The 18,404-nt window shown below is 45.7% G+C and overlaps 1 protein-coding gene across 1 annotated transcript in view; it reads right to left on the reverse strand.

Annotated features, from left to right (window-relative positions):
- Positions 1-1,197: 1,197 nt before the first annotated feature.
- The window catches only part of LOC140284795 (uncharacterized), a 141,762-nt gene continuing 124,555 nt past the window's right edge, over positions 1,198-18,404 (reverse strand). The window contains exons 28-32 of the mRNA XM_072378790.1: positions 12,646-12,792; positions 12,426-12,480; positions 8,439-8,633; positions 2,030-2,107; positions 1,198-1,645 (exon numbers count right to left, since the gene is read on the reverse strand). Coding sequence (XP_072234891.1) covers positions 1,458-1,645; positions 2,030-2,107; positions 8,439-8,633; positions 12,426-12,480; positions 12,646-12,792 — 663 coding nt within the window. The 3' untranslated portion in view covers positions 1,198-1,457. The remainder of the gene's footprint in view (positions 1,646-2,029; positions 2,108-8,438; positions 8,634-12,425; positions 12,481-12,645; positions 12,793-18,404) is intronic.

Genomic DNA, 18,404 nt, shown 5'->3' on the forward strand with positions numbered 1-18,404 from the left:
GTGAAAGTTAGCTGTAATAATTAGGGAATTAAAAACACAAAATTAAAGAAAGTTGAGCTCAAACCATAGGAATGGTCGCACAATCCTGCGAATAAAAAATGACAGCAGTTAAATTAAGACAAATTTTGGACAAAATTTAGGCTGCAAATTACATGGCAGCACATGGAAATGGAAGCTTGTTTCTCAAACAAAATAGGATGCAAATATATAACCATATAGTATGACAATAGTCTGTGTCTGGTTGAGCTGTCAAGGCCTGGTTCTTTCTGCAGGTGAGCTACAAAAAGGACACTATTTTACAGTTATCCACTTACACACACACAGGCAATGCAAAATAAGTCTATATACTATTGATAAACGTGAAAACATATAGGTAAAAATACAGTAATGGGATTCTTACAACACTGCCCATCACAGTTACATATTAGCACAGTCTCTCATGCTCTGTACATAGTAGGTGATGGAAATATGGCTGGCAGTAAAAAATAAGGCACTGCTGACTACAGACTAGTTGGAGGGGTGAGTGGAAATATACTGTGCGTTACCTCTGATGTCTTCCTTTTTTTTCATAGGCTCATGAACTTTTGAATTATTTTTTTCATAATACTAACTGCAACCAAGCTTTTTTCTGATCTTTCATACGATAATCTTGTAAAAATAGCATATCCTGTTCCTTCATTATGACCTATCTCACTTCATTATCAAGGTATGTGGTGTAGCATTCACAATAATTTCTCAGAAGCACCACTACACTGAAGCCAGTAATAAAGCTGACTGCTTGGTTTAAAGTTAAGGAACCACAGCTATCAAGCATGCCATGCTGGCTAATATAGTTTATTATAGCTGATTATTGCATTGCAAGTAACACTGCTCGAGAATGGCTTTGTCTTAAGTAGGAGATTCAAGTTGGTATCTATTTGCCTCATGAGCCCTAATTTAATTTTTTGTTGTATTTATTTGTACTTTTTGTTGAGGATATTTAGGTCAGATTTGAGCCATTTCATTGACTAGCAGAATTTTTAGTCTCTTCTAGTTAAAACATAACAGAAATGGAAGAGGTAGCTATTTTCAATGCTATTCGGAATCATAAGTTTCTTGTTTGATACATAAAAACAAATCACACCATCTGAGTTCCAACCACTTTGGATATCAGCTGACACCAAAAGGATTAGGACTTATATTATAACTCAAACCTGCTATTGAGACGGGCATCACAGTAAACTTTGCTGCTTACCCACTAAATGTCTCTGATCATGAATCCAATTATCTTGGATCAGTGCCCTGACTGTTTCACTTTTACAGTTACAACTGTTTAACTCAGTTTGACACAGGTTACACCTGCCTCCAGTGTAGAAAACTCCACACTCTATTTTAAATAAGTCAGCAGTGATACAAAAAATGGCTTACTTAAAACACAAAACACTGTAAGTCAAAACCAGCCTCCCTTTCCTGTGTCGTCAGACGTTTGGTCCTTTGCTGTAATGTTCCCTGAGGCTGTAGGTCTGATAACACATGGAGAGATCACAAATTCCTGGAAGCCCCTGGCTGCCCCGTTTACCAGGATACCCTGGTGGACCCTGGTTTCCAGGAATTCCCTGATTGCCTGGTTGACCAATTCCATCAAACCCACGAGGACCCTGAATCCCTGTGGGGATAATGAGAGACAAAATAAAGACAATATTCATCAGTAGCATTCAGCTTGGAAAGAAAATAAATAGTATAATAATATAATAGAAATGAAAGATGCCATTAAATAGATTACAGTTCTTAAATAAAAATAGTATAAGCTGCATCATAAATTACCACTACTCGTACAACGTGACTTATGACTAAGGTATCAAGGCCTCCATATAGAAATATATGGTGGGGTATTAAGAATGTAAGACATCCAACCCTCACGCATATTTGTTTTTAATGCACTAATGCAAATATCTGAAATGAAAAATGAAAAAAGATCTGAAAGGTTCAACTACTCAGAATGGTTTAATAAGTCAAGATAATTCAAAGAGCAGGGGAACAGCATGCTTACCTGGCTGTCCAGGTGGTCCTGGAGGTCCATGGTAACTCTCTCCTTTGCTGCCTTTGGGCCCTCTTGGTCCAGTGTCACCTGGGGACATGATGTGTCTGTATTAAAAAAACAGCATTACAGTCTACATCTCACTTAGAGCTGAAGAAACCAAAATCCTACATTCACTTTAAACCAGCTGTTCCAGTTCTATGGTCTGTATGCTTTCATCACCATAAAAACTATAGACTATAGCACAGATGATTCTGACGATTCTCTTCTATAGTTTGATCAGTTGTATAATGAAGGTATTCTGGGTGTTGCTTTACAAGTAGAAACATCAAACAAAGTAATGGCGAGCATTTGATTGTCTGAACAACATGAATTTAGTTTAGTGATAGCAACTGTGTTTCAAAACATGTTGTCCCGTTCACGCACCTGCTACAAGAGCATAATACATGGTGTACTAATAACAGTCAAGGTGTTGAGCATGGAACACTTTACAACTCTCAGTGGTCACCATCTTGGCTCTGTACTGGAAGGCATTGCTGTCTGATACTTCCAATGGAAAGTAGCTAAAGCCCTCCAAAAAAGTCATATGTTGCTAGATACTACCATCAGGAAATGAATATATCTATAAAGTCATCATCTCATGTGCATTCTGCTTCTGCCACTCATTTACACCGGTTTACTTCTCCCAGACTGTGGTCATACTTACTGTATATTAATACAGTCCACTTCACAACAACCTTTTTCCTGTTGCTGTCGTCAGACAACTGAAATTATGACTGTAAATTGTTTTTTTTTTGGCCTTTGCACAACCCTTATTAGATTAGATTAGATTAGATTCAACTTTATTGTCATTGCACAAAGTACAGGTACTGAGACAACGAAATGCAGTTAGCATCCAACCAGAAGTGCAAAACAGCAGTTGAAGTGGTTAAAGTGCAGAGTGTGTGCGTATGTAAAGTGAATTCAGTGAATTCAGTAAATAAATGCAGTACAGTACTAACAGTTCAGTGCGAGGTTCAGTGGCTGAAGGGGGGCAAAGGGGGGTTTGCGTGGTAGTCTGCAGTCACTGTGTGTGTGTGTGGCAGTCCACAGTCTCTGTGTGTGCATGTGTGTCGTGGGGGGGGGGGGCCCTGAGGTTGAGAGTTTAGCAGGGTGACCGCTGCAGGGAGGAAGCTTTTCCTGAACCTGCTCGTCCGGGACTGGAGCACCCTGTAGCGCCTCCCGGAGGGGAGGAGTTCAAACAGTCTGTGGCTGGGGTGAGAGCTGTCCTTGACAATACTGAGCGCCCTCCGCAGGCACCTCTTGCTCTGGACAGTCTCAACGGAGGGCAGTGGGGAACCTGTGATGCGTTGGGCTGCAACAGAGCAGCTGCCGTACCATACTGAGACACAGTTGGTGAGGATGCTCTCGATGGTGCAGTGGTGGAAGTTCACCAGGATCTGAGGAGAAAGATGAGCCTTCTTCAGCCTCCTCAGGAAGAAGAGGCGCTGGTGTGCCTTCTTGACCAGGGTTGAGGTGTTGAGAGACCAAGAGAGATCCTCCGAGATGTGGACCCCCAGGAACTTGAAGCTGGTGACACGCTCAACCTCAGTCCCGTCGATAAGGATGGGGGTGGGTGTACCACTCTTCTTCCTGAAGTCCACAATGAGCTCTTTGGTCTTCTTGGTGTTGAGAGCCAGGTTGTTGTTGGTTAAACTAATGACTAAACATAAACCTAAAACATGGAAACAAAAACTAAAATCATGACAAAAAATGTTTTTATTATTTTACACAAATACAGAAAAAAGTTTCCTTCAGAATTATCAGCCAGCATTGGTTGTTTCGTGGGAAATGGCTCTGGTCCCAGTTTCCCAGAGAGGAGACACTTAAAACTTCATGTGTGGTGAGGACTGATAAGACACACAAGTCATTACATACTTGTTAGTCTTCCAGATGGCATGTGGAGAAGCAAATGAGTCACAACTTTCTTCAGGGTTCACAATTCATAATAGAAATTTCCAAACAAATTTTCTACTGTGAACTCTGCCAGATGCTGAACTTCTTCTCTGTACGCCGTCTCATCGTTGTTGCTGATGAGGCCAACCACCGTTGTGTCGTCTGCAAACTTGATAATGCTATTAGAACCATGTACAGGCGTGCAGTCGTAGGTGAAGAGGGAGTAGAGGAGAGGACTCAGCACACAGCCCTGTGGGACGCCGGTGTTCAGGATGAGTGTAGAGGAGGTGTGGTTCTCCAGCCTAACAAACAGGGTCTGTTGGTTAGAAAGTCCAGTACCCAGTTGCAGAGGGAGGCATTGATACCCAGGTCACTGAGTTTGCTAATCAGTTTGGAGGGGATGATGGTGTTGAATGCTGAGCTAAAGTCTATGAACAGCATCCTCACATAGGTGTTGTTATTGTTCAGGTGAGCAAGGGCAGAGTGTAGTGCTGTGGAGACATCCTCCGTGCTCCTATTCTTGCGTTAGGCAAATTGGAAGGGGTCCAGTGTGGGTGGTAGGCAGGTTTTGAGGTGAGCCAGGACCAGCCTCTCGAAGCACTTCATGATGATGGGGTGAGTGCAACAGGGCGGAAGTCGTTGAGGCCCTCAGCTTTGGAATGTTTTGGCACTGGCACAATGGAGGTGGTTTTGAAGCATGTGGGGACAGCTGCTTGGGCCAGTGACAGGTTGAAAATGTTAGTCAAGACCTCAGCTAGCTGGCCAGCACAGGTCCTGAGCACGCGTCCAGGGATGCCATCAGGGCCAGCAGCCTTACGTGCATTGGTCCTGCTCAGTGCAGCAGACACGCCGGTGGGGGAGAGTGTGAGGGGTTGATGTCCTGTCGTGAGCACAGCCTTGGTGGTTGGCTCCTGGTTGTCCCTCTCAAAGCGAGCATAAAAGCTGTTAAGCTCGTTCAGGAAGGAGGCGTTGTTGGATGTTGGGGTGGTGTTGGTGGGTTTGTAGTTGTAACGGGTGGTGTATGGACCCAATTGCAGTACAAAGGAGTCAGAAGACAGTGGTAAAACGTTCAAGGCTTTACTGAGACTCTGGCAGACAGACAAACGGTTTAAAAACCGGCAAACAGGAATCAGGAGAGGAGAGGCAAAGTTCTTGGTCAGGGACAGAAAGCTGGGCCGAATTACCAGGAGGCAGACGAAGCAGGGAATCAGGGACAGGCGAGGTTGGTACCGGTAAAGCTGGCAAGAGAACGCTGGAAAGACATGCATGGCAAAGACAATCTGGCAAAGGATAGAGTGTGGAGCTGGTGACTATATGCTGGGCTGATTGCATGTGATGAGAGGCAGCTGTGTGCACAGGTGAGTGGAGTTAACTGATGATTGGATGACTAAACTGTGACAGTAGTCAGTTAAGGCCTGGAAGCCCTGCCACATGCGTCGAGGGGTCTGAGTTGTTCTTAAAGTGCTCCTCAATCCTTAGCTTGTGCCTGTGATTGGCCTCCCTGATGCCCCTCTTCAGGTCAGCCCTGGATGAAGAGTAGGCCTGAGCATCACCAGATCTGAAAGCGGTGTCTCGTGCCTTCAGCAGTAGGCGGACTTCTCTGTTCATCCACGGCTTCTAGTTCGGGAATGTAGTGATCCATTTGTGAGTGGTGACACTGTTGATGCTGGTGTTGATGCAGTCCAGCACGGAGGAGGCGTAAGAGTCAATGTCCGTGTGGGAGTCCAGTGTGGCCTGGGTAGCAAACACACTCCAGTCTGTGTGTTTGAATCGCTGCTGTAGTTCAGAGTCTGCTCCCTCTGGCCACACTTTGACTGTCCTCACTGTGGGTTTCACATGTTTGATGAGTGGTGAGTCCTTGGGGATTAAAAACAAAGAGAGGTGGTCAGACTGTCCAAGGTGGGGGAGGGGGACTGCTTTGTAAGCATCAGCCATGTTGGTGTAAACATGGTCCAAAGTCTTGGCTCCTCTTGTGGGGCAGGAGACATGTTGTTGAAATTTAGGGAGGATAGTCTTCAGGTTGGAGTGGTTGAAGTCACCCGCAACAATAAAGGCTGCCTCCGGTTGTGATGTCTGTTGTTTGCTAATGGCAGCATGCAGTTCTTCCATGGCCAGTTTAACGTTAGCATCAGGTGGGATGTAGGCTGCAGTCACAATAGTAGATGTAAACTCCCTGGGCAGCTAGAACGGTCTGCACTTAACCATGAGATATTCTAGGTCAGGTGAGCAATGACTTCCAATGATGGCAGTATCCGTGCACCATACCGCTACATCCTATTCAGAGTCATTGAGGAGCTGGAGCCTATCTCAGTTGACATTGGGTGAGGGGAGGGGTACACCCTGGACAGCTCATCAGTCTATTGGAGGGCTGAAAAATAACCATGTACACTCACACCTGCTGTCACGTTAAAATCCCCAGTTAACCTAACACTCGTGTTTTTGGACTTTGGGAGGAAGCTGGGGTACATGGACAGAACTCACATAAACTACAGATTGACTTTTGCATTTTCTTGGACACAGCATAGAAATCACAAGGACATCACCACACAATGAAAGCAGCTAACAGGTGTTAATGCTCCGTTTCTCCACAGACAGCCTCATAGCTGAGAGAGGTGTTTCTCTAGCAGAGGAAAGACATTGCTGTTGCAGGGAAGAACTGGTAATGTTTGTCTTAAAAATCGAATTGAAAATAAGTTGCTAGCCACAGAGGCTGATGGACAGTCCACCAATAAGGTTTTATTCAATCAGAGCATATGGTGCTCATGATAACTATGGCAGATTTGTACTAGGAATTGATATTATGAGTTGAGGCACTGTTTGTTATTTATAGGTCTAAAACTGTTTAGAGAAGTGTTTACAATGGCTTTTCAAATGATAAGAAGCTGAAGATACTGTAGAACAAAAATATGATCCAATGTTTGAAATTGACTTTGTCTCATAAATAGCCGTGTTAAAGGTTTTATTAACTTTGTGTGGATGATAAAAGTACAGTTGGATGTGCTGTCCATGATTTGAAAAGCAGTAAGTTGGCTTGAAAGTAAATATTGAAATATGCAAGTATCTCTGTTGTAAAGTACATGGATATTTTTCTTCGCTGAGGGATATCTGTGACACCCTCTCTGAGTGTGAACCTCAGCCATTTTTATAGAACTTTGAAGCAGGACACGTAGTAACGCATCTGAGTTGTTGGCTTTGTAATTCTGTTCATAGGCATGGTGCTTTGTGCTAAATGCTAACACACACTAACTAAGATGACATGCAGTCTTTCATTTTCTTAGTTTAGCATATTTGCGTGCAAATATTTAGCAGAGTCAGAGGGTCGTGTCTAAAAGTCTGATAAAAAAAAAAAACTTGATTTAAATTAAATAAAAGCCAATTAATCACCACAGTCTGTTATATTTATGAAGTGGGAACCAATAATATCTCCCATATCATAGACTCCCAAAGACCTTAAAGAGAAACTCAGAGCCGAGAACATAAAGCAGCAAATTTGACGGGATCAAAATGGAGATGGTAGATGTTTGATCTGTCTGGTCTGTTCAGTCATAAAAGTGTGAATTTTTATCCAGATCAGCACTTGGAGAGGTGGCATGAGGGTACATCTCTCACACATATCTGACAAATCTTTCATTTCTTTGCTTACAGAAGGAACAAAATAGATTACATGTCAAAACTGAAGCTTTCTCTCACAAAAAGCTTGAAGGAGGACTATTTTTTTTTCTTCTACAAACAAGTGAGATGGATTAAACTGATAAAATGAATGTAGCATAGGCTTATAGTCCAATACAGAAGTTTCATATAGATGGATCCCAAAATTCCCAAAAGGCAACTTGGCAGTGTCTCCCTGCCTAGAACATTCTACATGTTTTAAGTTCCCTAATCCCAGTTAAACAAATAAAATGGCTGCAATATATTACATAAAAGTTGTCTTTCATCATTGGAGAACTTATATATAAAGACTCTTTCATCCAACCAACCAACTACTACTGACACTACACAAGTGTGGAATGAGTAGACATAAAATTACATTCAGGACATACAGTCTCTTTCCTCAGTGTTTTAAACTGACCGTGTCATATCTAAAGTTGCTTTTCTTCTGATTTAACAAGTAAAATCCTGCACAGCAGTGAAGAGGTACATGTCTTCCACAGCTGATTAGCCACTCTCTGTCTTGACGTGGTGATAAATCACAGACAGTCCATTGAGAATTTGCCGTATTTGTTGTCTTTTGCGCTGTTGATTTTCACTGATGTTCACGTTTAATAATGGTGTTTTATGGGGAACAGTGAACATCAACATATTCAATTTTGATCTCATGGTTGGTACAAGCAGAAGTAAATTTTGTTCTAGCTCTTGCTCATAATGATGTGTTGTTACTTACTGCATTTTTCCATCAGCAGAGAACCAGACTGGAAGATTTTTGTCACAGTTGATGAGAAAAAAAACTGTGCTGAAATGTTTATTATACTGCTGTGTCATATCAAACCTTTGAGGCCTGCAGGACCCTGCAGTCCAGAGGGTCCTGGGTAACCTGGAGCACCACTTCTGCCAGGATAGCCTGGGTTTCCCATGGAGCCTTTGGGACCTGGTGCTCCTGGGTGACCTGGGGGTCCCTTTATGCTTTGGCAGGTTTCACACGTAGAAGGGGGAGTGAGGGTCTGAAGAAGAGCTGGGAGTTGGTCTGCAGGGCACAGCCGGAAGAGGATAAATAATCAATTTGTAGAATTAATGAAAAGTAGCACAGATCAACGCTTCACTACCTTCATGTAGTGAAGCGCTTTGAGTGGTCAGTTAGACTAGAAAAGCGCTATACAAGTACAAGTCCATTTATCATTTATCAAACCACATGGAAAGTAATATATTAATTCATAATTGTATATTATATAACTGATTTTGAAATTCATGATATGAGATTTTCTGAGTTTCTCCCATTAGGTATCACCATCTGCTCGCCAAAGCAACTGGGCACTTTCCATTCAGCACTTTATGCCTCCTCACTCCCATCCGTCCTCCTTCATGATGCAGCCAGTAAATAATTAGACCAACAGGCTAGCCTATTTTTGGTAGCAACCCCTAAGGTTATTCCTGTTTCTTGACATATAGAATGGGAGTAATCTAAATACCAACAGACTTTTGCAACTACATTATTCTTTTTCCTTCTTTGGTGAAGAGCCTTTATGATAACAGATGTTGCTCTTTCAGACAGTGAGATAAGTGAATCACTTATGGCGACCAGTAGCTGCATAGCATAATATACTCTGCCCGTCCACACCAATATTTCGCTGGACCTCCTTTAGTTCTTATTACAGCACGCATTCGCTGTGGCATCATTTCAATAAGGCTCTGCAATGTTACAACATTTATTTCTGTCCAGAGTTGCATTAATTTTTCACCAAGCTCAAGTAGTGATGATGGGAGAGTCGGACCACTTTGCAAAGTCTTCTCCAGCACATCCCAAAGATTCTCAATGGGGTTAAGGTCTGAACCCTGTGGGGACCGATCCATATGTGAAAATTATGTCTCCCTGAACCACTCTTTCACAATTTGGGCCTGATGAATCTGAGCATTGATGGAATAATCTGAATAAAGCTGACCTCGTTCTTTGGGCTCATAACATTGCTGAACCTATACCTAACCAACTGCAGCAACCCCAGATCTTAGCACTGCCCCCACAGGTTTGTACGGTAGGCACCAGGCATGACGGGGGCATCACTTCATCTGCCTCTCTTCTTACCCTGATGCTCCCATCACTCTTGGACAGGGTAAATCTGGACTCATCAGACCACATGACCTTCTTCCATTGCTCCAGAGTCCAATCTTTATGCTCCCTAGAAAATTGAAGCCTTTTTTTTTCTGATTAGCCTCACTGATAAGTGGTTTTCTTAAGGCTAAACAGCTGTTTAGTCCCAATCCCTTTTGTTCCCTTCGGATTGTGCATGTGGAAATGCTCTTACTTTCACTATTAAACATAGCTGTGAGTTCTATTGTTGTTTTATTATGATTTGATTTCACTTCATCAAACATTTAAGTGATCACCAACCACAATCATTCAAGCTTTTTTTTCCAACCACATTTCTTCCTAGAAAGATGATGATTCCCCTTTATCCTTCCAGATTTTAATAATGCGTTGGACAGTTAAACCAATTCTAATAGTTTCAGCCATCTCCTTAGATGTTTTCTCTGCTTGATGCATGCCAATAACTTGACCCTTCTGAAACAGATTAGCATAGTTTCCACGACCACAGGATGTGTCTTCAGACATGGTTGTTTTAAGAAATGAGAGGCTACTCACTGCATCAGTTAGGTTTATATTACTTGTTGCCAGCTGAAAAATAATGCAGTAATTATCCAATGGGAGGCTCTTACCTAGATCACTCATAATATACATACTGGCTTGGACCGTTACTGTTTCTGTAAACATCCATTAACTAATCATTTATGATAAATTACTTAAAGTGTCATTTCTAACAAACAGTAAGAAAGAAAATATGTATTGGCATCGAAGCAACAGACATAATGAAAGTGCATGTTTTAGCAGTCTCAGGGATGCTCAATGGGGGGGGGGGGGGGGGGGCAACAGACCTGCCTGTGTCTGATGTTTCCAGGATATGGATGGGGGTTCTTCACCTCCAGTAAGAAACAGACATTATTTACATTCACCTTTGTCCTGGGAAGAGGATTTGAGAAACCCTTCCACTCGACCTTTCCCCTTTTTCTGTCACGATACAGCTGGACAACATTCACACTCAAATGCCAACTAGCAAGCTGTCCCTGAACAAACAGAAGAACCCTTTTAGATGAGGATCGGGGAGCACCCAGACCAAATGTTGCTTCCTTCTTATTTGGACAAGTAAAGGTTTAACAACAGGATGAGAAACAGGCCTGTAACACCTCTATTCATCACCCCTTGGAAAATAAGTATCTTCTTCAGATTCATTCTCAAACAGATTATTGGAACTGCATTAAGTATGTTTTATACCTTCATACAGGTTGTTTAAAGTTTTCATTGACATCTCAACCTCCATTTTGATACCAGTAGTCAAAACCAGCTGATAACATTCTGTTTAATCTCATATGTGTATAACCTTACAGATCCCGATCTGGATTTGGTATGAAAAGTATCTAAGACTCACTATAATCTATGTTATTTTAGTCCAGAATATGTTGTTTTCTAATGTCTTTTTATATCATACTTTATTTCATGTCTGTTTTCATATCATTGTACCATGTGGTGTTTTCATAACACCTTGAGTGTGTGTTAAGACAAAATAATGGAGAAATTATTTTTTATCTTATTAAACTCTTAACTTTAAATTAAAAAAATCTCTACGCTCAGAATCTAAACCATAAAATTTTCAGACATAGTATTGGCTGAGAGTTGAGTGCACTCTCTGCCTTCCAAGTAACAAACTGGAGAACAATGCCAGGAGTAGAATGTACGAATAAGAAAGAAAGAAAGAAAGAAAAGGAATTTTAAGTTTTTGTGTTTTCGTCTTGTTTTTGGCACTGTCTTTTGTTTCTCGTGTTCTATGTTTTTCTGCTTCATATCCGTCTAACCACAACGCTGCAATTGATATCAGCTGGTAGATAAAGTAAACTCTTTGTAGACCATGTTGTTTTTCTCTCAAATAGCCAGTACAGTTTATTCCAATTAATTAAGTTTTTCCTTTTTTTGTAAAGTTTGTATTTGAAGAGTTAAGTTAAGTTAACCTTATTGGATTATTCGGTTGAACCAACCAACTCCAACTCAAACCCCTGGGTGAACGCACCTTTTGTTTTATTTTTTGTTAGTTTGATGCAACATTTTTCTGATATCACCTGATTGTTGCATCTTTGGCCGCCATGGAAAATGGTGCCCAAACAATGAGGTGATGTAATTTAATCTAATTCAATAGTGAGAATTCTACAATGTATTATGAAAGAATTGTCACCAGACAGTTAAATGGCCTTTCAGACTGTTATGGACCACAGCTTTATAGCTTTTGACTTTGTCTTTACTTTAGACTGCAGCAGATTTTTGTGGTGAGGAATTTAAAAAATACTATACACTACTGATTGGCATCAAAATGCTGACGGACACAACTTGATAGTCGCATGGTGTAGTCTGTACTACCCTACAAGTCTTCTATCGTCATAATAGGGGGATGTCAGCACTGGTCCCGAGCGGAGAGCAACCTATTTCTGAATTGCAGTTATGTTAAACAGTAATATAGCAACTGTCTCAATCAGAATGTAATAACAAAATTCTCCAGTCTCTGTTTTGTTTAATTAACTTTTAATAATTATTTACACCTAGTAATAAAGGTTCAAGCCATTGTGTTTTGTGCTAATTACGTTGTGCCAGTGCTTTACAGAGACATTAATCAATATAATAGTCTAGCAGATTGAGTCATTTAACCCCACTTTGATTTTATCAGTTTATCGATTGACAGTGTAAATCTGTGTTTCAGACAACTGTTTAACAGATACTTACTACGAAGAACATCAGAGCAGAGCTTGAGAAGATGTTCATCTGAGGGTAGTTTGCCCTGAAACACAAAATGACATTCTGAACACCATATCGTCATTACTCTCGAACACGAGACACTCAGCCCAGGCAAAAAATCACTAAGTGTATCTTTCAGACCATATTTTTCTTTCTTTCTTTTTCTTTTTCCATCAAAAGAATATCAGTCAGCAAGAAGTCCACTTACAGGTTTCCCAGGATATCCTGGCTGGCCTGGTTGGCCTGGCAATCCGTCCTGGCCAGGAAATCCTCTGGGACCAACAGCACCCATGTGACCCATTTCACCCTTCTTTCCTTCAGCCCCCCTGGGGCCCATGTCACTTGTCACTCCTTTCTGGAGCAGCAGAAGAGACGACAGATAAACTCACATTACAAATTACTACCAATTGTCAAAGGTTGAGTTTGAGATTTTTTGCAGAAATTAACCAGTTCATATAACGTTGGGTTACTTAACGTAATCCCTGGTTCTTTGATAACAGAGTGAGGTGTTTCACTATGGGAATCGCTTCTGGCGAGACCATTACGGAAGCTCCAATGACACAACGTCTGTCTCTGACAGACAGGTCGACGTGTGGGGAAGGACCGCCCCCCCTATATACCACGGTCGACCGCCCGGCCCGGGCCATTCTTATCGGTTTCTTCCCTCATCCATGCAAGGAGGGAATTGTTGGTGAAACACCTCACTCTGTTATCAAAGAACCAGGGATTACGTTAAGTAACCCAACGTTCTTTTTCTAACTTCGTTCGGTGTTTCACTATGGGAGATATAGACCACTCCCGGAATGCATAATCTCCCGAAGTGACCTGGCTCCTGACCCAGACTGGGATGGCATCAACCAGTTTCTGAAGCACCAGACTCCAGCACTGCGTGAGCCAGAGATGGACCTGAGACATCCAACCTATAGAATCTCACGAAAGTGTGCGGTGAAGCCCAACTCGCCGCCGCACAAATGTCCTCCACCCTAATTCCTTTAAATAGAGCCCATGACGTAGCCATGCTCCTGGTGGAGTGTGCTTTCAAACCTGCAGGCGGCTGCAGTCCCCTGCACCTGTAAGCTAGCACTATAGCCTCCACAATCCAACGAGACAGCCTCTGTCGGGACAGAGGCTTCCCTTTGTGGGGCGTGGCCCAAGACACAAACAGCTGATCGGTTCCCCGGAAGCTGGCTGTCCTGTCAACATAGACGCGTAACGCACGCACAGGGCACAGAGCGTTCAATCTGCTCTCCTCCGCTGACCCAAACGGCGGTGGGTGAAAAGCCTTCAACTCCACCGTGGGGCATCTGTAAGCAGATTCCACCACTTTAGGTATGAACACCGGATTAGGCCGTAAACACACCTTAGACAAGCCTGGCGACAACTGCAAGCAAGGCGACCGGGTTGACAGCGCCTGTAAATCACTCACTCGCTTCGCAGTAGTCAAAGCGAGGAGGAGAGCGGTCTTTAGTGACAAAAATTTCAGACCCACCCCCTCCAAAGGTTCAAATGGGTGTTGTGAGAGAGCTTCTAACACAACAGCCAAGTCCCATAATGGCACCATAGGCCTGGAAACTGGAAGTTTCCGGCGCACTCCGTTCATAAAACGGCACACTAATGGGTGCTGGCCCGCCGGCTTATCCCCCAAGCCCATGTGGCATGCTGAAATGGCGGCCAGATACACCTTGATTGTGGAAAAGGCTTTATCCTTTTCCAGCAAGTCTTGGAGAAAACATAGAATGTCTCTCACTGAGCACTGAAAAGAGACAATACGTCTGGCCTCACACCACTCCTCAAACACTCGCCACTTACAACTGTACAATGAGCGAGTGGATGAAGCCCTCGCACACTGAATAGTGTCGATCACGTTCTGAGGCAGTCCCACAGAGCCCAAATTCAACCTCTCACGGGCCAGGCCCAGAGAGCCACCTGCTCCGGATGGGGGTGGTAAATCTCCCCCCTGGCCTGAGACAAGAGGTCCCTGCACAGCGGCAGGGGCCAAGGTTGGCCCGATAGTAATTGAACTATCTCTGCTATCCAGTGTTTGGACGGCCATCGCGGGGCTATAAAAATCAGCGACAAGCCCTGATGCCTCACTCTGGTCAGTGTGGGGGAGATAAGGCTGAGAGGAGGAAATGCGTACAGTAGGACGTTTGACCATGGGTGCGACAGCGCGTCCACACCTAAAGGCGCATCCTCCTCTGTTAGTGAGAAATACAGCTGACAATGCGCGTTTTCTCGCGAGGCGAACAGATCTACGACAGCCGTATTTCTGCCACAGCTGGCTCACCACCTGGGGATGGAGTTTCCATTCCCCGAAAAGAGGGTTTCCTCTTGACATGAGATCTGCGCCCCTGTTCAGCACTCCTGCTACGTGCGTCGCTCTCAGCGACCCGAGCCGAATGATGCTCCACAGAATTATTTTTCTTGCCAGCTTGTGAAGCCGTGGAGAGCGCGTGCCTCCCTGACAGTTCACATATGCCACTACCGTGGAGTTGTCGGATTTCACCAGCACATGCCTCAGATGAGGGAGAAAGTGTCTTTAAGGCCAGAAACACTGCCATCAACTCGAGATAGTTTATATGCGCCTGAGCCAGCTCCGCTGACCAGACGTCATTCACTGCTCTGCCCTTGAATGTCGCTCCCCAACCTGACATGGATGCGTCCGTTGTTATGACAACCCTTGAAGCCACCGTCCCCAGGCTGACACCCTGTGAGAAAACCGCCGGATTTCTCCACTGGTGGAGAGCTGCCGAGCACTCTGCAGAAACTTTCACCGAGCGAGAGAGGTGACGACGGGGACACAGTCTTAACGATGCAATCCACGTCTGCACATCCCTCATCAGCAGGAGGCCCAGCCTCACTACTGAAATGACCGACGCCATCAGACCCAGCAGCCGTAGACACAGTCTGAACTGCACCGCTGTCCCCGGTTGAAACCAGGCCAGACACTGATTGAACGACTGTTGCCTCTCCTCCGATAGAGTGGCACGATATCTGAGGGAGTCTATTTTGAGACCCAGATAAGAGATGCATTGTGCGGGCAGCACTCGGCTTTTGGTCCAGTTTATACTGAAACCCAGACCACTGATGTGAGACGTCACTGTCTCCACATCCCTGAGCGCCTGCTCCCGTGAATGAGAGCATATCAGATAATCGTCTATGTACGAAAATATTCTGATACCTCTGCTCCTTAACGGAGACAATGCTGCTTCCACACATTTGCTGAAAACCCGTGGAGCCAGCGAGAGACCAAATGGGAGCACTCAGTATTCGTATGCCGTGCCCCGGTGAGCAAACCTGAGAAATTTCCTGTCTGCCGGGAAACTCTCAATGTGAAAATATGCATCTGCTAGATCGATTGTGGCAAACCAGTCGCCAGGGCGGATAGATTGGCACAACACTTTTACTGTTAACATTCTGAACGTGTATTTCCTCAGATGACTGTTCAACACACGCAGATCCAGAATGGGTCGCAGTGATCCCCCTTTCTTTGGAATGAGGAAGTAACGGGAGTAAAACCCCTGTTGACTCTCCTCGATCGGGACCACTCTGATCGCTCTTTTGAGTAAAAGAGAATCGATTTCGTTCTGTAACACCTGTGCAGCTTCCCCCTCTGCTACTGACATTAAAACACCGTTGAATTTCGGTGGTTTTGTAGCAAACTGAAGCCTGTATCCCCGGGAGACAGACAGCATGACCCATGCATTCACTGCGCATGCGCGCCATTTCTCCACCTGAACAGCCAGGGGCCCTCTCTCCAGACGGGCGATGCCCTCCGGAGGCCGGGAGGAGGTATGAGCCTCCCTCGCTGGGCTTCCCGATGCCAGATCTTTTTGTGTGTGACAGCCCGCCCTCGGCTCTTGGCCTGGCTGCGGAGTTGCCAGCTTTATTTCTAGAAACATGGGAACCCGAAAATGAGTGTTTGGTGACACCCGGGGGGACAGCTCTTGGCTGTAGTGAATAACAGGTGCTTGATGACACTTGTTGAACTGCGCACCGCGGTGCGAAAATGACAGTCCCTCTCCCCCGTCTCTCTGAACTAGCGGGGGGGTGAATCCTGAAACTTGAACCGGAGCCGCTGCTCTGAACTCCTCCGTCCTCCTCTTTGCCGGGGGAGGGAGAGGTGATGAGGGTTATGTCGCGTCAGGTAGACCGCTTCTTCCCACCCCTCGGGGGTTTTGCCGCCGCCTCGGCGAAAGAGTGCTTGCCCCATGTCTTGTTACTCCCCGCTCTTGGCTGCTGTTTGCCGCGATCGGGTGCCGACCTCGCATCCCCCTGTCTGCCTCTCCGGTGCGAGGTGGGGGCCGTGGGGTCTGCTTTCGAGGCAAACACAGCTCGAATGCCTCACCCTCTTACTTCCTCTGTGTGCTGGTTTCCCGCATTTTCTCCAGAGCTGGGCCGAAGAGACCCTTGGTGGGGTCGTAGGCGGCGTCCATGACCTCCGCCTTTTGAGTGTCACCCAGTCCAGACAGGGAAAGCCACAGAGCCCTTTCTCCTGCGACTGCCAGGCCCATGACGCGCCCACAGCCCTGCACAGCTCCGCGGGAGGAGCGCAGGAGGAGATCGTTCACCACACAGATTTCGTCCCACAGCGCCGGGTTCGGGACCCCCGAATCCAACTGTCGGCCCATCTCCTCCAAAATCTCCCCTTGATAAGCCGACAACAGCGTGACGGCGTTCAAGGAGCAGACAGATTGCGCAGCATATTTGTACATATGCTGATACACACCTGCCGTTGTACGCTCCGTTTTACCGGGCAGGGAGATGTGAGATGACGCTGAGATGGATCGGCGGCTCGGGTGGAGGTGGTAGGCCAGTGAAGGCTCCACAGCCGGGGGTTCGGCCAGTCCCAGCTCCGCCATGCCATGCACCTCTAGCTTGGAGTAGCCCTGTGTGGTTGCCTTGCATTTGAACGGGCTCGACCAGAACCGACTCATCTCGGCCATGCAGGCCGGGACCGCCGGGAGCAGCTGCTTGGCCGGAGGGAGTCGTTTCCCGTCGTACAGGTCCCTTGCCGCCCCCTCCGTGTCCTGGGCCGCAGGCCAGGGGATATTAAGCTTAGCCGCTGCTCGTTTGCAAACCTCGTACAGGTTGTTATCAATCGGAGCGGCTGCTTCGGTTGAGCTAGGGGGTCTGGAGTGCGTGGGGAAGGTAGAGTCCTCCTCTCCGTCCTCCATGTCACCCAATTCGAGGATGTCAGAACCGATCTCATCGTCTGCATCGTCGTTTTCCTCCCGCCCGAAGACACCTTCGAACAGCGGGGGTATGGGCTCAACCTCCTCCGTCATGTCCGCCCAGGCCCTCGGGGCTTGCGGCTGATGGGTAGCGTGACTCTTCTGAGCGGTATCTGACGCGGCGAGGGAAGGGTCCCTGCCGTCAGTACCTGTCACAGCCATTCTTAATCTCCTCTCCGGGATTTTCACCGGCATGGTGGCGCAATGTGCACAAACCCGCGGGTCCGCTAGCGCCGCCTGAGCGTGCTTAGCTCCCATGCACACGATACACATAGGGTGGGGGTCTTTGCCCTAAATCGTTGCACCACATGATGTGGGACAACAGCGGGAAGAGCCCTTCCCTTCATTCTGCCCAGCTCCTGTGACGAGGGCTGCGGGGACAGACATGCCAACTGGGGGGAGAAATGTGTTACTAGGGGTGAGCCTAGTTTAAAATATATAAAAATATATATTTTAATGTGGTATTTAGTCGGTGTGAGCCGGACTATAACCTGTAGTGAGAATAGTTCGCCGCTACGCGTTAACTATGCTCCTGTGGCTAACAAGCTAATGTTAGCACCTGACCGAGCTCGAGTGAACGAAGCTCGGAGCTAGCACAGGACACCCGGTAGGTGAGCACCTGGTGACCTGTGGGGAAGCTCGCCACAACGCGGTCGCAATCCCACTGTAAGTAACTGTCAGCACAATCCAGAGTCTGTCGGTGCCGCGCTAGGCAACGTTTCCCTTAACGGGA

Source organism: Leuresthes tenuis, unplaced genomic scaffold (assembly GCF_036924035.1).
Source record: "Leuresthes tenuis unplaced genomic scaffold, fLeuTen1.0.hap1 SCAF_24, whole genome shotgun sequence".
Classification (NCBI taxonomy): Eukaryota; Metazoa; Chordata; class Actinopteri; order Atheriniformes; family Atherinopsidae; genus Leuresthes; species Leuresthes tenuis.